The following is a 15910-nucleotide window of genomic DNA, read 5'->3' as shown; positions in this document are numbered from 1 at the left end:
CATCTATCTCCCTTATTTTATGTTCTCAATATTATCTACCATAGTAAGTGGGGGCCTGTAATGTATTTAACATCTTCAAAAAAGTGACCTGAACCAAATTTTGGCAGTAAATTTAACCTATATTTCAACGTATGGCCAACTTCTGGCTCCCATCCTTATTCTTTCAATATTGTTGTAACACTGCTCATTGTTCATGACAACTTTTCACAAACCTAGCTTAGAACAAAGCATCAAACAGAGCCATCCAAAGGCGTTACTAGGTACTCTGTGAGCCATGGACCTAATTGTTATTCATGCATTAGTCCATGGTAGGGTTCAAAGGGTACCATAACATGCTCTTCTGTTGAAATATCATTAAAACCTTTTGGTTTCAGTTCTAATTACCTTTTTCCTTTATGAATTAACTCAAGGACTGTTTATGTTGAGTTTATGATCTGATTTTGAATGAATTAATTTCAGGGTTGGCCCACTTTGAATGGTTATTTATGTCGTTGGTCCTTGCTCACGTTGGTGGATATCGGCTCAGCCCTTGAATGTTTAGCATATCTTGGTTACAACACAACATCACCTGATGATAGTCAGCTATCTGCAATTCAAGGTTAGTCGTTGCAATTCCCTTGGTTACTTCAGCTCTCTTTCTGTCCTCCTAAGAAATCTATGTCTAATGATGCATTTTGTCTATGAGCATTTTAAATGCATTATGACCGTTCAATAAGGAGTGATCATATATTTTTATATTTTCATAATTTATAGTGCAAAAATTTAGCTATGTTATATGTTAACCAAATGTGTTATGTATATGTGGTTCAAATTTAATTGTTTAAACTTAAGTATTGTGGCAGTGGTAGCAGTCTAAAGTTGAAACAGGTTCACTTCACCCATGCCTGCGTCTTATGATGGAAAATGATTTCCCCCAAAGGTGTTCTTCTCCCTGGGGAATTGGTCCCATTGGGCTTCAGGGAGATTTGGAATTTAAAGTGCATAGCAATCTACTTCACGGTAGATTTTTGCTAGGCAATCATGATTTCACAGTAGGTTAAACAGAACTCAGCATTCACAAATGCGTGTCTCGTGCAATTTCTATTTTGCCAATGTGTGAATGGCTGGCTCCTCATAAAATTTTTAATACTTCTGATGGTGCTTTCGATGTTATTTGATGTTCTTTCACATTGGTACCAAAAGAGTTAATGTTTACTTGTGTAAGAGCAATGATTGTAGCTCTCGATCTGCCTTCCTTTCAAATTGATTGTTTCCCCCCTTTAAACTTTTTAAACCATCTTCTAGCTGTGCTGCAGTGGTAAATAGGCTCTCTGTGAGCCCTATGTAGCATTGCATAGGTCTCAGCTGATGATTTATTCAGGCAAGAGCAAAATTTCATCTCAGAATCTCCATTGTTGCCAACGGGGAACTGAGCACATTTCAACTTGCACTGACTGCCACTGGAGTCAAGTCAATGAAACTAATAAATAAATATGCATTGTACATTAAGCTAACAAGATAACTCAAACTTTGCTCGATCAATTATGTGAATGAAAAATGTGTGCTCACTCATCATTGTATCGCTCTCATATAATCCTTGAATGGCTTATACACGTGCAAATGTTTTGAGTGATGTTTCTGGCATAGTTGAGCACAAACCATCTTGACTCTTGGAAAGGATCAATCCAGCAAACCTAGCAAATCACAATGGCAGAACAATGTACGTAAGAGGATTATGGCATTATAGGCACGTGTGCATTATCCTTTCTATGAAAATGGTGTGACTCCTAACGCCAAATGCCTAAATGTACACATTTGCATTGTATTATGATATTGGGCAATGAGAAAAAATTCATAAATATTTATTAACTGAACATTAATTCGATTTTAATCGGATTGCCCTTCATTTAGAATTAAGAACAAAGTTCAGCTCTGATAAATTAGTTATCTAGATCTGCTACTTAAGTTTAGGCTTCACTTAATGGAATTTGTGAAAATTCATTCACAACTAAAGATATATTGATAGATCATTTTCAGATTTATTCAGTTCCTCGTCTAGTTCTAATCCTAGCTTCAGTTCTCTCATCACAGTTCTGATAGTTCTGGTGAATGGATAGTATAGACAGTTCAAATAGCAAACAAAATCTCACACACCTTCAAACAAATTGTCATAGTATTAGAATTTATATTTATGGTGTAATGAGAAGTTTTATGATGTCGCAAAGCCTTTGATTTTTTTTTTCAGGTTTTAAAACTAAAAGATGATTGACAGATGCCCATGTGCTGCTTCGTACAATTTTCATTGTATCTTTTTTTTAAAAATAGTTTATTTCCCTCATTTTTATTGCACTGTTGGAAAAGAAAGGGAATCAAGTGGATGACAAGTGGTTCTCATTATTTTTAGGTTCATAACAAAATAATTTTGAAAAATTGTATTTGCAAAAAAATGAAATAGAAACCCTTCATGTTAGTATATTTTACTTTAATTTTCTGATATTAGTTAATTATAAAGATTGTAAATGCCATCAAATTTCATATTTGCATTAGAGATATTGTTCAAAAGCGATTGAGTTACATGTCATTACGCACGTGAAACCTTTATACAATTGAAATAATTTTTGGTACGGTAGAATACCAAAATTACCCTCTCTATGGACAATAAACTTGGCACAGTGGGAGGACTTGTGTGTCCTGGTTACCTCTAGAGCAGCGCTGGTGGGAGCAATGATAATTGCCAATGGGGGAGTCACCCATGCCAGATAGGTCGAAGGTTAGGAGCCAGACGAAAGGAGGTCTGCCTAGCATCTGTTCCTCAGTGAGGCGGCTGCAAAGGCTTCCGACCCCGGGGGGGGGGGGGGGGGGGCATTTAACCCTTCTAGCGTGGTGGGCTCATATATTGGCTCTTGCATCTCTGGCAAAAAGTGTGATGAGCTGATATATCAGCTCAATTATGAGGGCAAAAGGAAACTTAACATTTCCACACTAAAGATTTAATATTTCACGACCATGGCTTTGATGCTGTGCGTCATCACCTCATCATCAGGTGATGACCTGATGATGACACACAGCATCGAAACCATGGTCGTGAAATATTAAATCTTTAGTGTGGAAATGTTAAGTTTCCTTTTGCCCTCTTAATGAAAGAATTCCACTAAGGTAAACCTGAAACTGTTATGTATGTCAGCTCAAACCTAAGCTATTGTTTAAATTGCTATAATTTATTAATTTTTTATGGCATCTTGTATTTTGTTTTGTACCTCTGCTTTATTTTACATATTTTTTTCTAATTTTTATTTTCCATTTTAAATACTTCATTTAAAGTTTAAATCTTACTGTAATTTTTATGTTGAACTGCTTATGTGTGGGAAAGCTCCGTCTAATGGTATGTTCGTTACTTTCACTTAGTGGTCTTTACACCATTGTGGTCCTCCTGAAAGGCTAATTTGTTCAATTCCGCAAACTTTTGAATACCTTACGATGAACATGTATCGGTACAAACTGCTAAGACCTGGGCGATATGACGTTAGTGAAAGCATTACTATGCAAACATACTATATTGCTTTCCCTTGCCGTCCATCCTAGGTAATCATTTACGCTCTTTGTAATGTGATGGCATTGTAAGTGTTTCTCCTCCTGATGGGGCTTGTTTCTTTTACTGCCTTGAGATTCGAAAGTACTTAGTAGATGGTATGCGCAGGATACACTTGGTTCTCTTTTGCCGATGAGGTTCAGTGCAGTTTTTCCCTTGCAAGCATGCGGTTGAATCAAATATGATTTCAAGTGAATACGTACATTTTTATTTTTGTGTTCATTTTGGTTACTTTGATATGGCCACTGAAAAAGGCTTTGAAAGATATAGTATATGAAGAATTGGTGAAATACTTGTTGTCACTAAGTGATGATGATTATTCTGAGGACTATGATGAGAGCAAGCATCTGAGTGGTGATATGAATTCAGATTCAGGTGACCACCCTGACATTGTGTTAACAAGAATTGTATAGGAAAGAGGAGAAGATGAGACGATCAGTGATTTGACTGATGTAATTCCACCACTAGGGTTCAATGCAATCTCTGAAGGCCATGACACTTGGAGTGCTAACGCCTTCGGTAGTTAACGCAGAAATACAGGGCCCCAAGCATGCGCTCCCCGCACCGACTCCAGATCTCATAGCATTTTTTCAAATTGTTTTTCATCCTGGTGCCATGGAATCTGTTTACACTCAAAACTAATAGATATCATGCACAGTTCCAAGCCGCCCATGAAATATTGTCCCCAAGCTTGGGTGAGGCAGTGGCAAATTCATCTCGTCATTCACAGCAGCAGAATCTCAATAGGATTCATTGCTATTATACTGAAAATTGTGTTGTTTGTCCTGAAAAACATGGCCAGAAGAGGTCCCATGAATGGGGATGCATTGTAAAAAAAGTGTTGGCAGCATTTGTTTGGCTCGCCGTGGGGGCTAAATGAACAGCTAAACTATAATGGAAAAGCCATGACATTGCACAGAGGTAAACTGTACAATCAGGCAAAGTGGGACTGTGTGGAGGCTGACAAAAAGTTATGCCATTCGCTAGCTTTTCCTTTTAACTTATAATATTTCCCACATTTCTTCAATGTAACAATAGCAGTTTTACTATAAAATGTTTAAAAAATTCTATTACTCTTGTGTCTTCAAGTCAAAATAATAACATGAAAAAATATGTTTGAAATTTATAACTTTGAAATAAGTATGTACATCTTTCAAATTATGCAAAGCAATAGTATTATTATTTAATTTTTAATTTATATTCAATTAACAAAAAGTATATCAATATCTAAAATAGTAACTTCCAAATATTATTTTTCCTACGAAGATACATTTTACTGTACCCCCCTCTCCAATATATCGGTAGTACCACACGCGCAAGTTAGCACTACAAGGGTTAAGTGATGGTTTTCCTTTTCAAAACACTATTGTGGAATGCATTGGGAAACCTCGTTGACATATCCCAAGCTGCTATGAGATTTGGCCTGCTGGGTTGCGTGGCATTCCCAGCAGAGGAAGAGGCAAGTCTCATCATATTCTAGTCATGTCGGTGAAGTCGTGTGGTAGCCGTGTATTCTTGCATCTGATTGTGTTACTCTGCTGACTGCAGGATGCAGATTGTGGCCTTACAGAATCAGCCTGTTTGTCAACTTGATGCAGGACACAAACACAGAACACATAAACAGATTACGTAGCTTGAGTGAATGAGTAATGGGCCACTGATTCCTGTGCATTGAATGGACACAAGCCATAGTTTTTGAGCATTGATTTTCCATATATTTTGATTGAGTATATGCAGCCAAAGGTCCTATTCGAGATGGTGTACAAATCTTGAATTATTAGTTTTTATAGTTTAGCAAAATTTTTAGCTCAAGAGATGGTGAACAAATTATCCTGATTTTACTCTAGAAGTTATTTTTTAAAAATAAATTTAAAAAATAGTTCTTTTGAGCAGTTATTCAAATGCCAAATACATAAGCATAAGTCATAGTGTTTTGTTTCCACAAAGTTAAAAATAACTAGATTTGACTGTTTTATTTCTCTATTACTGTGGATGCATTGATGCTATTGTGTAGTTGCCCAAATAAAGACCTCTTATCTATCCATTGTTAAATAGTTAACTTTTCTTTAATTGCATCTCTTCTTATTTTGGCAGTTATATGTTCTTGTGGATTTTTCAAATTCAACGGGCAAAACTTTTTCCCAATTTTTCATAATGATGTCTTGTATGAATTTTTTCCAAATTTTATTTTGACTTTTATCACTTTGCAGTGACGAGAGACAAAAAGATTGATTTGGCCAAAAAGCAGACAAACAGGAATGTTTTCAAGTGTCATGTGATTGGGCCCAAAGGATGTGGGAAGTCAACGTTTTGCAGGTAGACATTTGAAATCTTTATTATTTAGTTTTATTTTAAGATCTTTTAGCTCTATGAAATCTTTAAGAATGCCAAAATTTGTCTGTGCCTTTCCCAGGAATGTGGTGAAAGAATAAACTAAAGAAAACCTGAAAAGTACTTTTAAAAAAAACGTGAACTTAGAGTTGAATAAATCAGCTCATCGCTGATCCAGAACTTTTAGCAAACAATTTAATAATCAGTTCATTAATATTCATTTTTCTTTACTCTAATCTGAAAACAGCCTACTTTTGACCTTATACATCGGACGCTAAACATGAAATTACGACAGGAACAGTCACAAACAGCCAAGCACTTGGTTGCAGAAATGCTAATGAATGTGTATGCTAGATGAGCCTTGCTCACACCTTGTTCTTTCTCTTCGATGATTTTGTTTTTCTCTTCTACTGTTATTTATATTTGCGTTTAGTTGTCTTTTTGCATTTTTTTCTTTGGGGACATTTTTAAAACCATGCGCAAATAGTATGTTGGAACGCAAGTTTGTAAAACTGTATGATCACCAGCGACACAATGATACTAGCAGAATGAAAGCTAGACACAAGCTGAAGCAGCAAGTGGCCTATCATTCCAGGAAACCCCTTCTTCTCATCACTCATGGCCCCCTTCTTCTCATCATCCGCAATGCAAAAAGTCCCTCGCTAAGCAAGTAATTGAAAAAAATAATTTTGTTTGTAATGTGGATTATCCACTATGCGAGGTGTTTGTTGAGTGGGGAAATAAATCTTTGACAGTGTTTATTTTTTATAACCACATTTCATAAACTAATAGTTTCAATTTCTCAGTGAAAAAGATACTGGGTTAGAATTGGAAACATATCATACCCATGTTGACCATGTTGTTATGTTGCCCATGATGTCAGCAGTAATAAATACACAGACTTCTCATTGACTAGAAAGGTCCTTGTTTGCTTATGCCATAAGATTGATAAGGTGATCAGGTATTCATGACATCCCATTAGTGTGGTTTAAGACCTTGTCTTTGTGTTTTCAGTGAGAGGGTTTGACGTTGTCATAGTGACTTAGAGTTTATATGTCCTGGTGAACCAGAAAGCAGTGTTTGAAACCCATTTTATTGTTAATTTATATTTTTGTTTATGTGAGTTTGGTCCCAAAGGGACTGCCTTGAAAGATTATCTGTCCTTGAGTTATGAAGATGTGAATTGGAAAGTAGTGCAAATAATATTCAATCAGCTATCTATGTTCTCAGAAAACGATTTTCCATAAGCAAAATGCATCGGAGTGGTTGTAACACAGTGGAACGATTTGTTTCAATGCTTTGAAGCCTATCACGATCAGTTGGAATTTGAAGATTGTACATAGCTAGAGTGTACACAGACTGCCAGCAAAGATTGTTTTATTTAGGAACATGTTGCTCCATAAGTTTATTTCCTTTGTGGTGTACTCTACATTTTTTTAGAGTTGTCTGCTGTGCATGAGAGTTTTTGAAAGGAATTTTTGGAGTTATTGAATGGCCTAAAATGGTCATTTTGAACCATCATTCCCCATCTATGTGGGTCTACAGCTACAACGGCTTAGGCATTCAAACATATATTTAGCGTGCTTTTTTATTTATGGTGATCATATAATTTATTAGACATTAGGCATAAATGCACTGTGATAGTCTTTTTGTTAATGAGTAATACAATAGAATAAGAAATAAATGTCAATAGTATTACACTCAAGAAATTCATTGTGTAAATAAATGCTTTAGATACCAGCCAAGAGTGAAGAGTAAACCTTGATAAGGTAATATTTCTTGCTTCCATAGGTTAATGCTTTGCAAATTGCAGCTTTAATATGTTAAATGAGTTCCTTGTTTTTGATAGCCTACCCTGTGGCTCCTCTAGTTCAGGATCTTTTTTCCTGGTATGATGTTGATGTTCATTGACTCAAGTTTGTAAGGAGTTGAGGTTTTCTTTGACATTACTAAGAAATTTATAAATATAAAGGCTTTAAAGAGTCATAATGCCAAGTTGGTTAAAATTTGATTTACAGTGCTCCCTAGAATTGGAATTTGAAATGATCCTGACTGATTTTGTTTGTAGCATAAATAAGTCTTTTGCTCTCATGGTATGGTCCCCGGAGTTCCATGCAATAATTAAGATGGACATGGAAAAAGGCAAAATAAATACATTTTAAATAGTTCCTCTGGGTTATTGTTTTTAACTTGAGTAGTACGAAAATATCTTTGGACGGTTTTATAAGGTTAGCAGACATGTGCTGGTCCTGTTTTAGTTTACTGTCCAGTTCAAAACCAAGCCACTCTATGTTGTCTGAGGGGAAAGGGGTCTAGGGAAAAAAAGGGAAAATGTTGCCAACTCTGGTTTATCCCCCAATTAATAGTGAATGTGTGGAAAAACTTCATTAATATCCTCTAACAAATAATTTTATGATGTTTTGCTGAAACTTAACCCAACTATGCCCAGATGGTGTTTCATTTAAATGAGGCTGAAGGCATTGTGTATGTTACAGTACGTCCTCAACTTGTGCAATTAATTTGTCTATAAAATTTACACCTAAGTTTAAACCTTGTCTTTCAGCTCCCTCATATCTTAATGTCTTTATGCCAAATTGTAATTATTTGCTTTTAATATTGTTTCCAATCCCACTATTCTGCTCTTCAAGTCTCTTGAAGTCCTGAGTATGCTCACAATAATATGGCTACACGAATAAATCTAGGTTCACAACATCTCTTTGTAAGTTTTTATGCAGTTTCACCTCAATCCATGGTGGAAGATAGCGACAACTTTGTGGTGTAAGGTTTGAATCATTCTCACATGTTCACTGCCCTCAATAACCATAACTGAAGTAAGAAATAGCTGTTTTGAATTAAAAACGCAACTTTACACAGGCAAGACTTTAGACAACAACAAATTTCTCACTCGGATGTCTAGCTACAATCATCTGTAATGGTCCATTGGTACCATCTGCTGAATAGCTAGCTAGCTGATGACCTGGGGTAAAAACCTAACTGCAGATGTGAGTGAATCAAGGACTGTACCCAAAAATATCAAGGCTCTATCAAAAAAATAGAAAATTGTAAGTTCCGTTATACTCTTGCGTTCGCTGCAAGTTAATCAAAGTTTTTCTCTCTCATGACTGTGAATGTTGTATGCATGTATGTTTATCACTAAAAATTGTTTTGTATTTCTGGGGTAAGTTTTGTAATGAATCAAGAGTTTCTGGGCATATTTGTCGTTCTGTTGTCTCCTATATTTACCCATTACTAATCATTTGGTTGACCAGTGCCTCTTAAATTTAAGCAACTGCATTGCATTCTGTGAAGGTGTCCCTGCCTTCAGGCTGATGCCTTGGGCCTCACCTAAAGCTCCTCATTGACAACAAATTGGCATGGTATTTATCATTATGTATTCTATGTACAGGGAGTTATAAATTATTCTTATGACATTCTTGAAATAAATTTTCAATATTCAGGGAGAATGTAAATAACTTTGTTTTTTTTGAATTCCAGGTCATTCCTTCCTTATCCCCCACCTATAGCATCGTCTCATCTAGATTCCTCAGTTGGTGATCTACCCCTCCAATACCAATTCGTTGTCAACACTGTTCAGGTAAAGACCACACAATGTTACTTCATATTATTGATATTGCACTGGTGCCCATGGCTTTTTCTTAGGTTTGTTTTGAAAGCCGAAATATTCCCATTTTATCATCATGCTAGTGTTTTTGACTAATGCCCATATCTGTTGTCCTCGTCAAGGCAAAAAATGATGCAATCATGATCGTAAGAAAGGAAGTTGAGTGGGATAAAAACAAAATCTTGAGCATTATGTAAATACAAGCTTTATCATCAGAGTACCTGGTATTCATATTTACAACTTGTTTTTCTTGTTTCTTTCATTTCCCTTTTCTTCAATTAAAGGTTTATGGGCAAGAAAAGTACTTGGTGCTGGAAGAGATCACTTTGGATTCTCCGAATGTTGCCCTTCTGCCATCTCAAGTCAATTGTGATGTGGCTTGCCTCGTCTATGATTCCTCAAATTCACAATCCTTTCAGTCCATAGCAAGGATATACCTAGTAAGTTCACTACGGCTATGCATCTCGGAATTGTGCCCTATTTTCACACCTTTGGTTTTGGAAAAAAGTTTGACTCCCACAACAGTGCCTACTGAATAATAATGTCAAGACAAAATTTTGGAGCTAGTCATGAAAAATAAGCATAACTGCAACCTAGGTTTCACTGCGGTGCAGCATCTTCAGGCAAAGAAGTTACATTCACACAAGTATATTTATCCAAGGGTTGTGCGTTTAAGGCTGTGGGGGTGGGTTAGAGATATGAATTGTCCCTAACTTCCCAATTAGCGGTCATGGACGGTGTTCTACCCTACTGCTCTCTTTACTCCCCACCCATCCCTCTCTAACCAATCTACAATGGAACCCCACAGCCATATATGTGTGTCTCAATAAAGCTTATTTTTCACTTGGAGTTAAATGAAAAATAAAAAAGTAAAAGTAAAAATTATTCATTGTTGAACAATTCCACAAAGTTACACCTGAAACTATTCATAACAACAGTGCTTACAGTTAATATTCCTAAGAGGTTTCCAGTTTTTCAAAGTAAAAGGAAACACCAATCATTGCTACTTTAATTTTGTTATGCTTACAAAAATAATGTAACCGATAAAATATACTAATTTGATTTTTTTTAAATATCCAAGCAGACAATTTGGCTTGGAAAAAATTACTTCCTTAATCATTCAGAATGGTTGGATGTTGAAATAAATATTAATCATTATAAATCACCATTCTTGAAATGGTATCCACATATTTATAAATGCAAAGATTTGAAATTTGAGTGTGTGACATACACACTTGAATGAATCTCACAGGGAAAAATATTATATCACATCATGAAATAAAATAAACTTGAGTGGTAAAATTGCTTAAAATATTTTAGGTCATCAATAATGCCTGGTAGGTGCCTTTATGAACAATAATAAAAAATTATAACAACATTTATCATCCTTAGGAAGTTTTTTTCAAATATAAGTACATTATATAATGAAATAATGCCTCAGAGAGAAATTAGGATAATGTTGTTGCCTAATTTGGCTCTTTAAGGAATCCAATTCAAATTGATGCTTGAATCTTTATGGATTTATCTAGACTTAACACCCACTAAGCTAATGCGGGCCCTGTAGTCAGTAGTCTAATGCTTTACCCCTGAATTACCATATTCCCATGTATATGTGTACAGATAGAGTTATGTGTATGCATTTACATAGAAACAGATATAAGGAAAAGGGATAGGAACACACATAAAAGACGAACACAGGAGAGGTGGGGAAGGCGGAATCAAGCAGATCACGAATGCAAAAATATTTCCTAGACCAGGATTTGAACCCTGGATCTTTCTACTTGCCAGGTAGAGGCTCTTAACCACTTGAGCTATCCAGGAAACATAATTTACACTGAGATCTGCGATGCTTTATGCAACCAAGTGCCCTGATTCTTTGGCCAAGAGATGGCGTGAGGGAGCTGTTTCACCCACCAAAGGAGTAATAGACAGGACACACACAAGAGGATAGGATAGTAGTATAGCAATCATACAAAATCATAAAGGATTAGAACAGTGTGTTTCATGGCACGCATAGCTATGCGTGCCATGAAACACACTGTACATACATATATGTATATATATATATATATGTGTGTGTGTGTGTGTGTATATATATATATATATATATATATATACACATACGAGGGTCATCCGGAAAGTAGTACCCGTTCGTGAAATAAAGACACAAAAGTAAATATTAACAAACATAAAAAATTTTATTTGAAAGAGGATACTTTAAACTACTTCTCAACATAATCTCCAAGCAAATTAAGGCATTTGTCATAACGTGTGACAAGTTTCTGTATTCCTGCTGCATAGTCCTTCGCCGCCAGCTCATTGAGATACGCGAGGGACCCATCTTGCACAAATTTTTGCATAATGCAGATGGTGTTTAACAATTTCATGAACAATTGTTCGAGAAACATTGGGAAAATGCTCACAGATGTCATCAATTGTGACGCGCCGATCGTTCCTCACGAATTCGTCAACTGAGCTCACCAGTTGGTCTGTAATGACAGACGGTCTCCCCGAACGCTCATCGTCGTGTGTGTTCCCCCTCCCCATGTTGAAGTTGCGACACCACCGCCGAACAGACGACTCGTCCATTACATTGTCTCCATACACCTCCTTTAATTGGCGATGAATATCACATGGGCGAACGTTTCTTGCATTGAGGAATTTAATCACTGCCCTCACTTCACAACTGGCGGCGTTCTCAATTTTTTTAAACATTGTAAACAATCACAGAAACAACACAGGCAATGCTAGCGTCACGCAACTTGGCTCAGAGAAGGCAGACAAGCCACTGAAGCTATCTGACCTCGTCCAGCGGCTACTCGCGTCGTCAGCACTTCATGCGGCACGAACGGGTACTACTTTCCGGATGACCCTCGTGTATATATATATATATATGTATATATATATATGTATATATATATATGTATATGTATAGATGTAGATTTTTAGAATATAGAGACACAAAGAAAGGACACTCACAATTTGTTATTTGACGTTTCGACAGCTCGGCTGTCGTCTTCAGAATCAGGTTCTGAAGATGACAGCCGAGCTGTCAAAACGTCAAATAACAAATTGTGAGTGTCCTTTCTTCGTGTCTCTATATTCTAAAAATCTACATCTGTGTTTTTATATATTTGTGTGTCGCCGAAGAGCGTTCCATTTCAAAGATATTTTTATATATATATATGTATATATATGTGTATATATATATATATGTATATGTGTGTATATATATATATGTATATATGTGTGTGTGTGTGTGTATATATATATATATATATATATATATATATATATATAAATATATATATTCCATTTTATAACCCACCGCCCCTGGCTTATCTTTTTGAAATGGACGCTACATTTCATAACCACTAAATTGTGGTCAGAGTCTACATCCGCTCCCGGGAAGCTGTACAAATTTATTACACTGTTCATAAACCTGTGTCTAACCAGAATATAGTCTAGCTGATACCTTTCTGAGTCACCTGGCATTTTCCATGTATACCTGCGTCTTTTGTGGTGTCTAAACCAAGTGTTGGTGATGACTAAACCCTGTCTTCTGCAGAACTCAGCTGCTTTCTCCCCTCAGTCATTCCTCGTGCCTAAACCGTAGTCCTCCACCTCGTCACCATCTCTTCCTTCGCCTACCGTCGCATTCCAATTCCTCATCCCTATCAAATGTTCCCTGCTATTCCAATATTCATCACTATCAAATGTTCCATCACTATCAAATGTTTCCCTGCGGGAACACACGCGATTATGTCTTCCACCTGATCGTATATCCTATCGACCTCTTCTTCCTTATGGTTGCCCAGTGGCATGTATACCTGAATAATAACCATGTTTGTTGGTTCTGCTTTTATCTCTATTAGTAATAATCTATCCGTTACCTGCTCTATGTTGAGTACGCTTCTTCCTACCTCTTCATTTAATACTATGGCAACCCCTCGTTGGCTCTTGTCCCCGCCGCTGTATATTATTCTATACTTATCACTCCAGTTATCCCCACTATCCTTCCATCTCACCTCGCATAGACCTAAAATATCTATTTTTCCCCTTTCCATCTCTCGCTTAATATTCTCCAATTTCCCTGTCCTCATCATTGTCCTAACATTCCACGTTCCTATTCTAACTAACTTGGTCTTCTTCTCCTGTGTCTTCTGTCCTGCTGTTGCCGGTTTTCACTTGCAAGGGTTCCGCGGAAGCCTTTTGCCTCCCCCGCTGCCGGGACAACACACGGCTGATTGGGTCGAGCCACGTAGTTGCCAGGACTCAAAATCCCTGTTTTGTCCATCATGTAAATCTTGGGAATGATAATTTAGGTGGTTTCCTGTTGCCTTCCTCAATAGTGTTTTTAATGTGACACCATCACTTACTGGCTGCCCCACTGGGGTCAGACGCCATTGCAGCCGCCTCACTGAGGAACAGATGCCGCGTGGACTACCTTTCGTCTGGCTCCTAACCTTCGACCTATCTGGCATGGGTGAACCTACCAGGAGCAATTGTTATTACTCCCGCCAGCACAGCTCTAGTGTTCGTGGGAACGCACAAGCCCTTCCACCACGTCAAGGTTGTAGTCCGGGGAGGGATATATATATATAGAATTATATTAATATATATAATATATATTATATATTTAAATATATATAATATATATTTTATATATATATGTATATATATATATATATATATATACACATAATAGTGACTGTAAATTCTATCAAGGAAAGGTGTGATAGGTAGTACATATGTCTCAAATTATGTCTGTATACCTGTGCTGTAGAAGATTGATATTCTTCATGTAGAATTGTCAAAAGCACTCCAAACAAATGTTTTTTAAGCATAAAACAGCTAAAACTCTTTTAATTCTTTATATGAGTATAAAATGTGCGTACATTGTGGATAATCTCTCTTTTTCAGAAATATTATGCTGAGGCTCCCATTCCAGTGTTAATAGTTGGCAGCCATGCGGAATCATGTGGAAACTGCTTGAATGATGCCGTTCGTCAGGTTCTCTCTCTCTTTCTAACTATTGCTGTCACCAACTAACCATATCCCTTGTGGCCAGTGTTACTTGATCCCTTGATGTTTCCCACCTATGGCATTTTCACTCGGGCTTCCCACTATCATTAAATGTTTTTACATGCTAAAATATTTTTTATCAACAATATACTATTATTAGCATCAGTAATGGTTTCTGGTTCAACTACTTACATATTTCCCTTATTGGAACAACCAAAGTAGATTGATGTGGGGAAATCTTACCACAACTGAGCTTAAATTTGAATACAGCATTGAAAATTTGTAGATTTCTTTGTGTTTATACAAATGTTCAAGTATGCTTCTCATGAAATTAGGAGGTACATTTTTTTGGAGATACAAGCCCTCTCCATTTGGGACTCGAGGGCAACATTCATCTTGCTCATCATTTTTGCTGCTTTTGAAGTGGCATCACTTCATTGGGTTTTGGAAATTCTCAATGACAAGGCTATTAAATCCCCTGAAATCACTTATGAACCATAAAAATCAAATCTCATTTCTGAGAAATGCTGATGAAGATTGGAGTGCTTATGATAACAGTCCAATAGAATGATTGCTATGTGTGAAGGGAAAAGTCTGTTTTACTAAGGTGGGCAAATCAATCATTAGTATTGCCAAAACGAAGGAGTTGTTGCAGTGTAATTTTGTCATAATATATGTATAATGCCTTCTGCTGTGCATTTAACTAATACTTGCCATTGGGCAAATAATGAATTATTAGCATTGCCAAAACAATTATTTCAGACATTAATAACCTCATTAAATATGATAACAATAAGGATTTATCATTGTATTCTTATATTCTGGATGACTAGCATTTAACCTGGAAGGTTTAACGTTTAATATCAAAAGATTGAACTGGTTTCATTTTCTGGTTATTTTTGAGGAGCTTGATGCACTAAGGATGTATGTCTTTTGCTGTTTCTTTAGGAGTATCTGGTGCAGCCAGCGCAGTTCTGCTCTGATAACCGACTTCCCCCTCTTCAGCCCTTTTCCCTACCAGTATATCCTCCAAAGTCAAATGAGAAACTGTTACATCCCAATCCCTTGGGAAGTGGTGCCTCTAAGGATGTGTTTGTCAAATTAGGAACTATGGCTGCTTTCCCGTAAGTTTATAAAATAAGTAGTCTGTACTCCTTGACAAGTGACTACGTATGTGATAGTTTCAAGAGAAAATGTTCATCACTTACACACTTTAATATTTTTGCACCCAGCCTATAAAATCATTTTTTAATGTTTCAGACAATTTTTTAGTACCTAGGACTTGTGTTGCACACAATTGTCTAATGTTTAGTAATATATGTATTGTACCATTTCAGTTTGAGTTTCCTGAAGTGGAAATATAC

At 36.5% G+C, this 15910-nt stretch overlaps 1 protein-coding gene across 3 annotated transcripts in view; it reads left to right on the top strand.

The window, feature by feature from the left end:
* Positions 1–15910, top strand: part of Miro (mitochondrial Rho GTPase) — a 43217-nt gene that overhangs the window by 14484 nt on the left and 12823 nt on the right. For all 3 annotated transcript variants that reach the window (XM_071594967.1, XM_071594960.1, XM_071594951.1), the window contains exons 11-16: positions 460–598; positions 5779–5884; positions 9395–9494; positions 9806–9961; positions 14445–14534; positions 15495–15670. In XM_071594967.1, the coding sequence (XP_071451068.1) occupies positions 460–598; positions 5779–5884; positions 9395–9494; positions 9806–9961; positions 14445–14534; positions 15495–15670 (767 nt within the window). The remainder of the gene's footprint in view (positions 1–459; positions 599–5778; positions 5885–9394; positions 9495–9805; positions 9962–14444; positions 14535–15494; positions 15671–15910) is intronic.

This window comes from Hetaerina americana, unplaced genomic scaffold, assembly GCF_022747635.1.
Source record: "Hetaerina americana unplaced genomic scaffold, ioHetAmer1.1.p SCAF_1, whole genome shotgun sequence".
NCBI classification, from domain to species: Eukaryota; Metazoa; Arthropoda; class Insecta; order Odonata; family Calopterygidae; genus Hetaerina; species Hetaerina americana.
The sequence above is the reverse complement of the archived record's forward strand: the minus strand, read 5'-3'. Positions and strand labels throughout refer to the sequence as shown.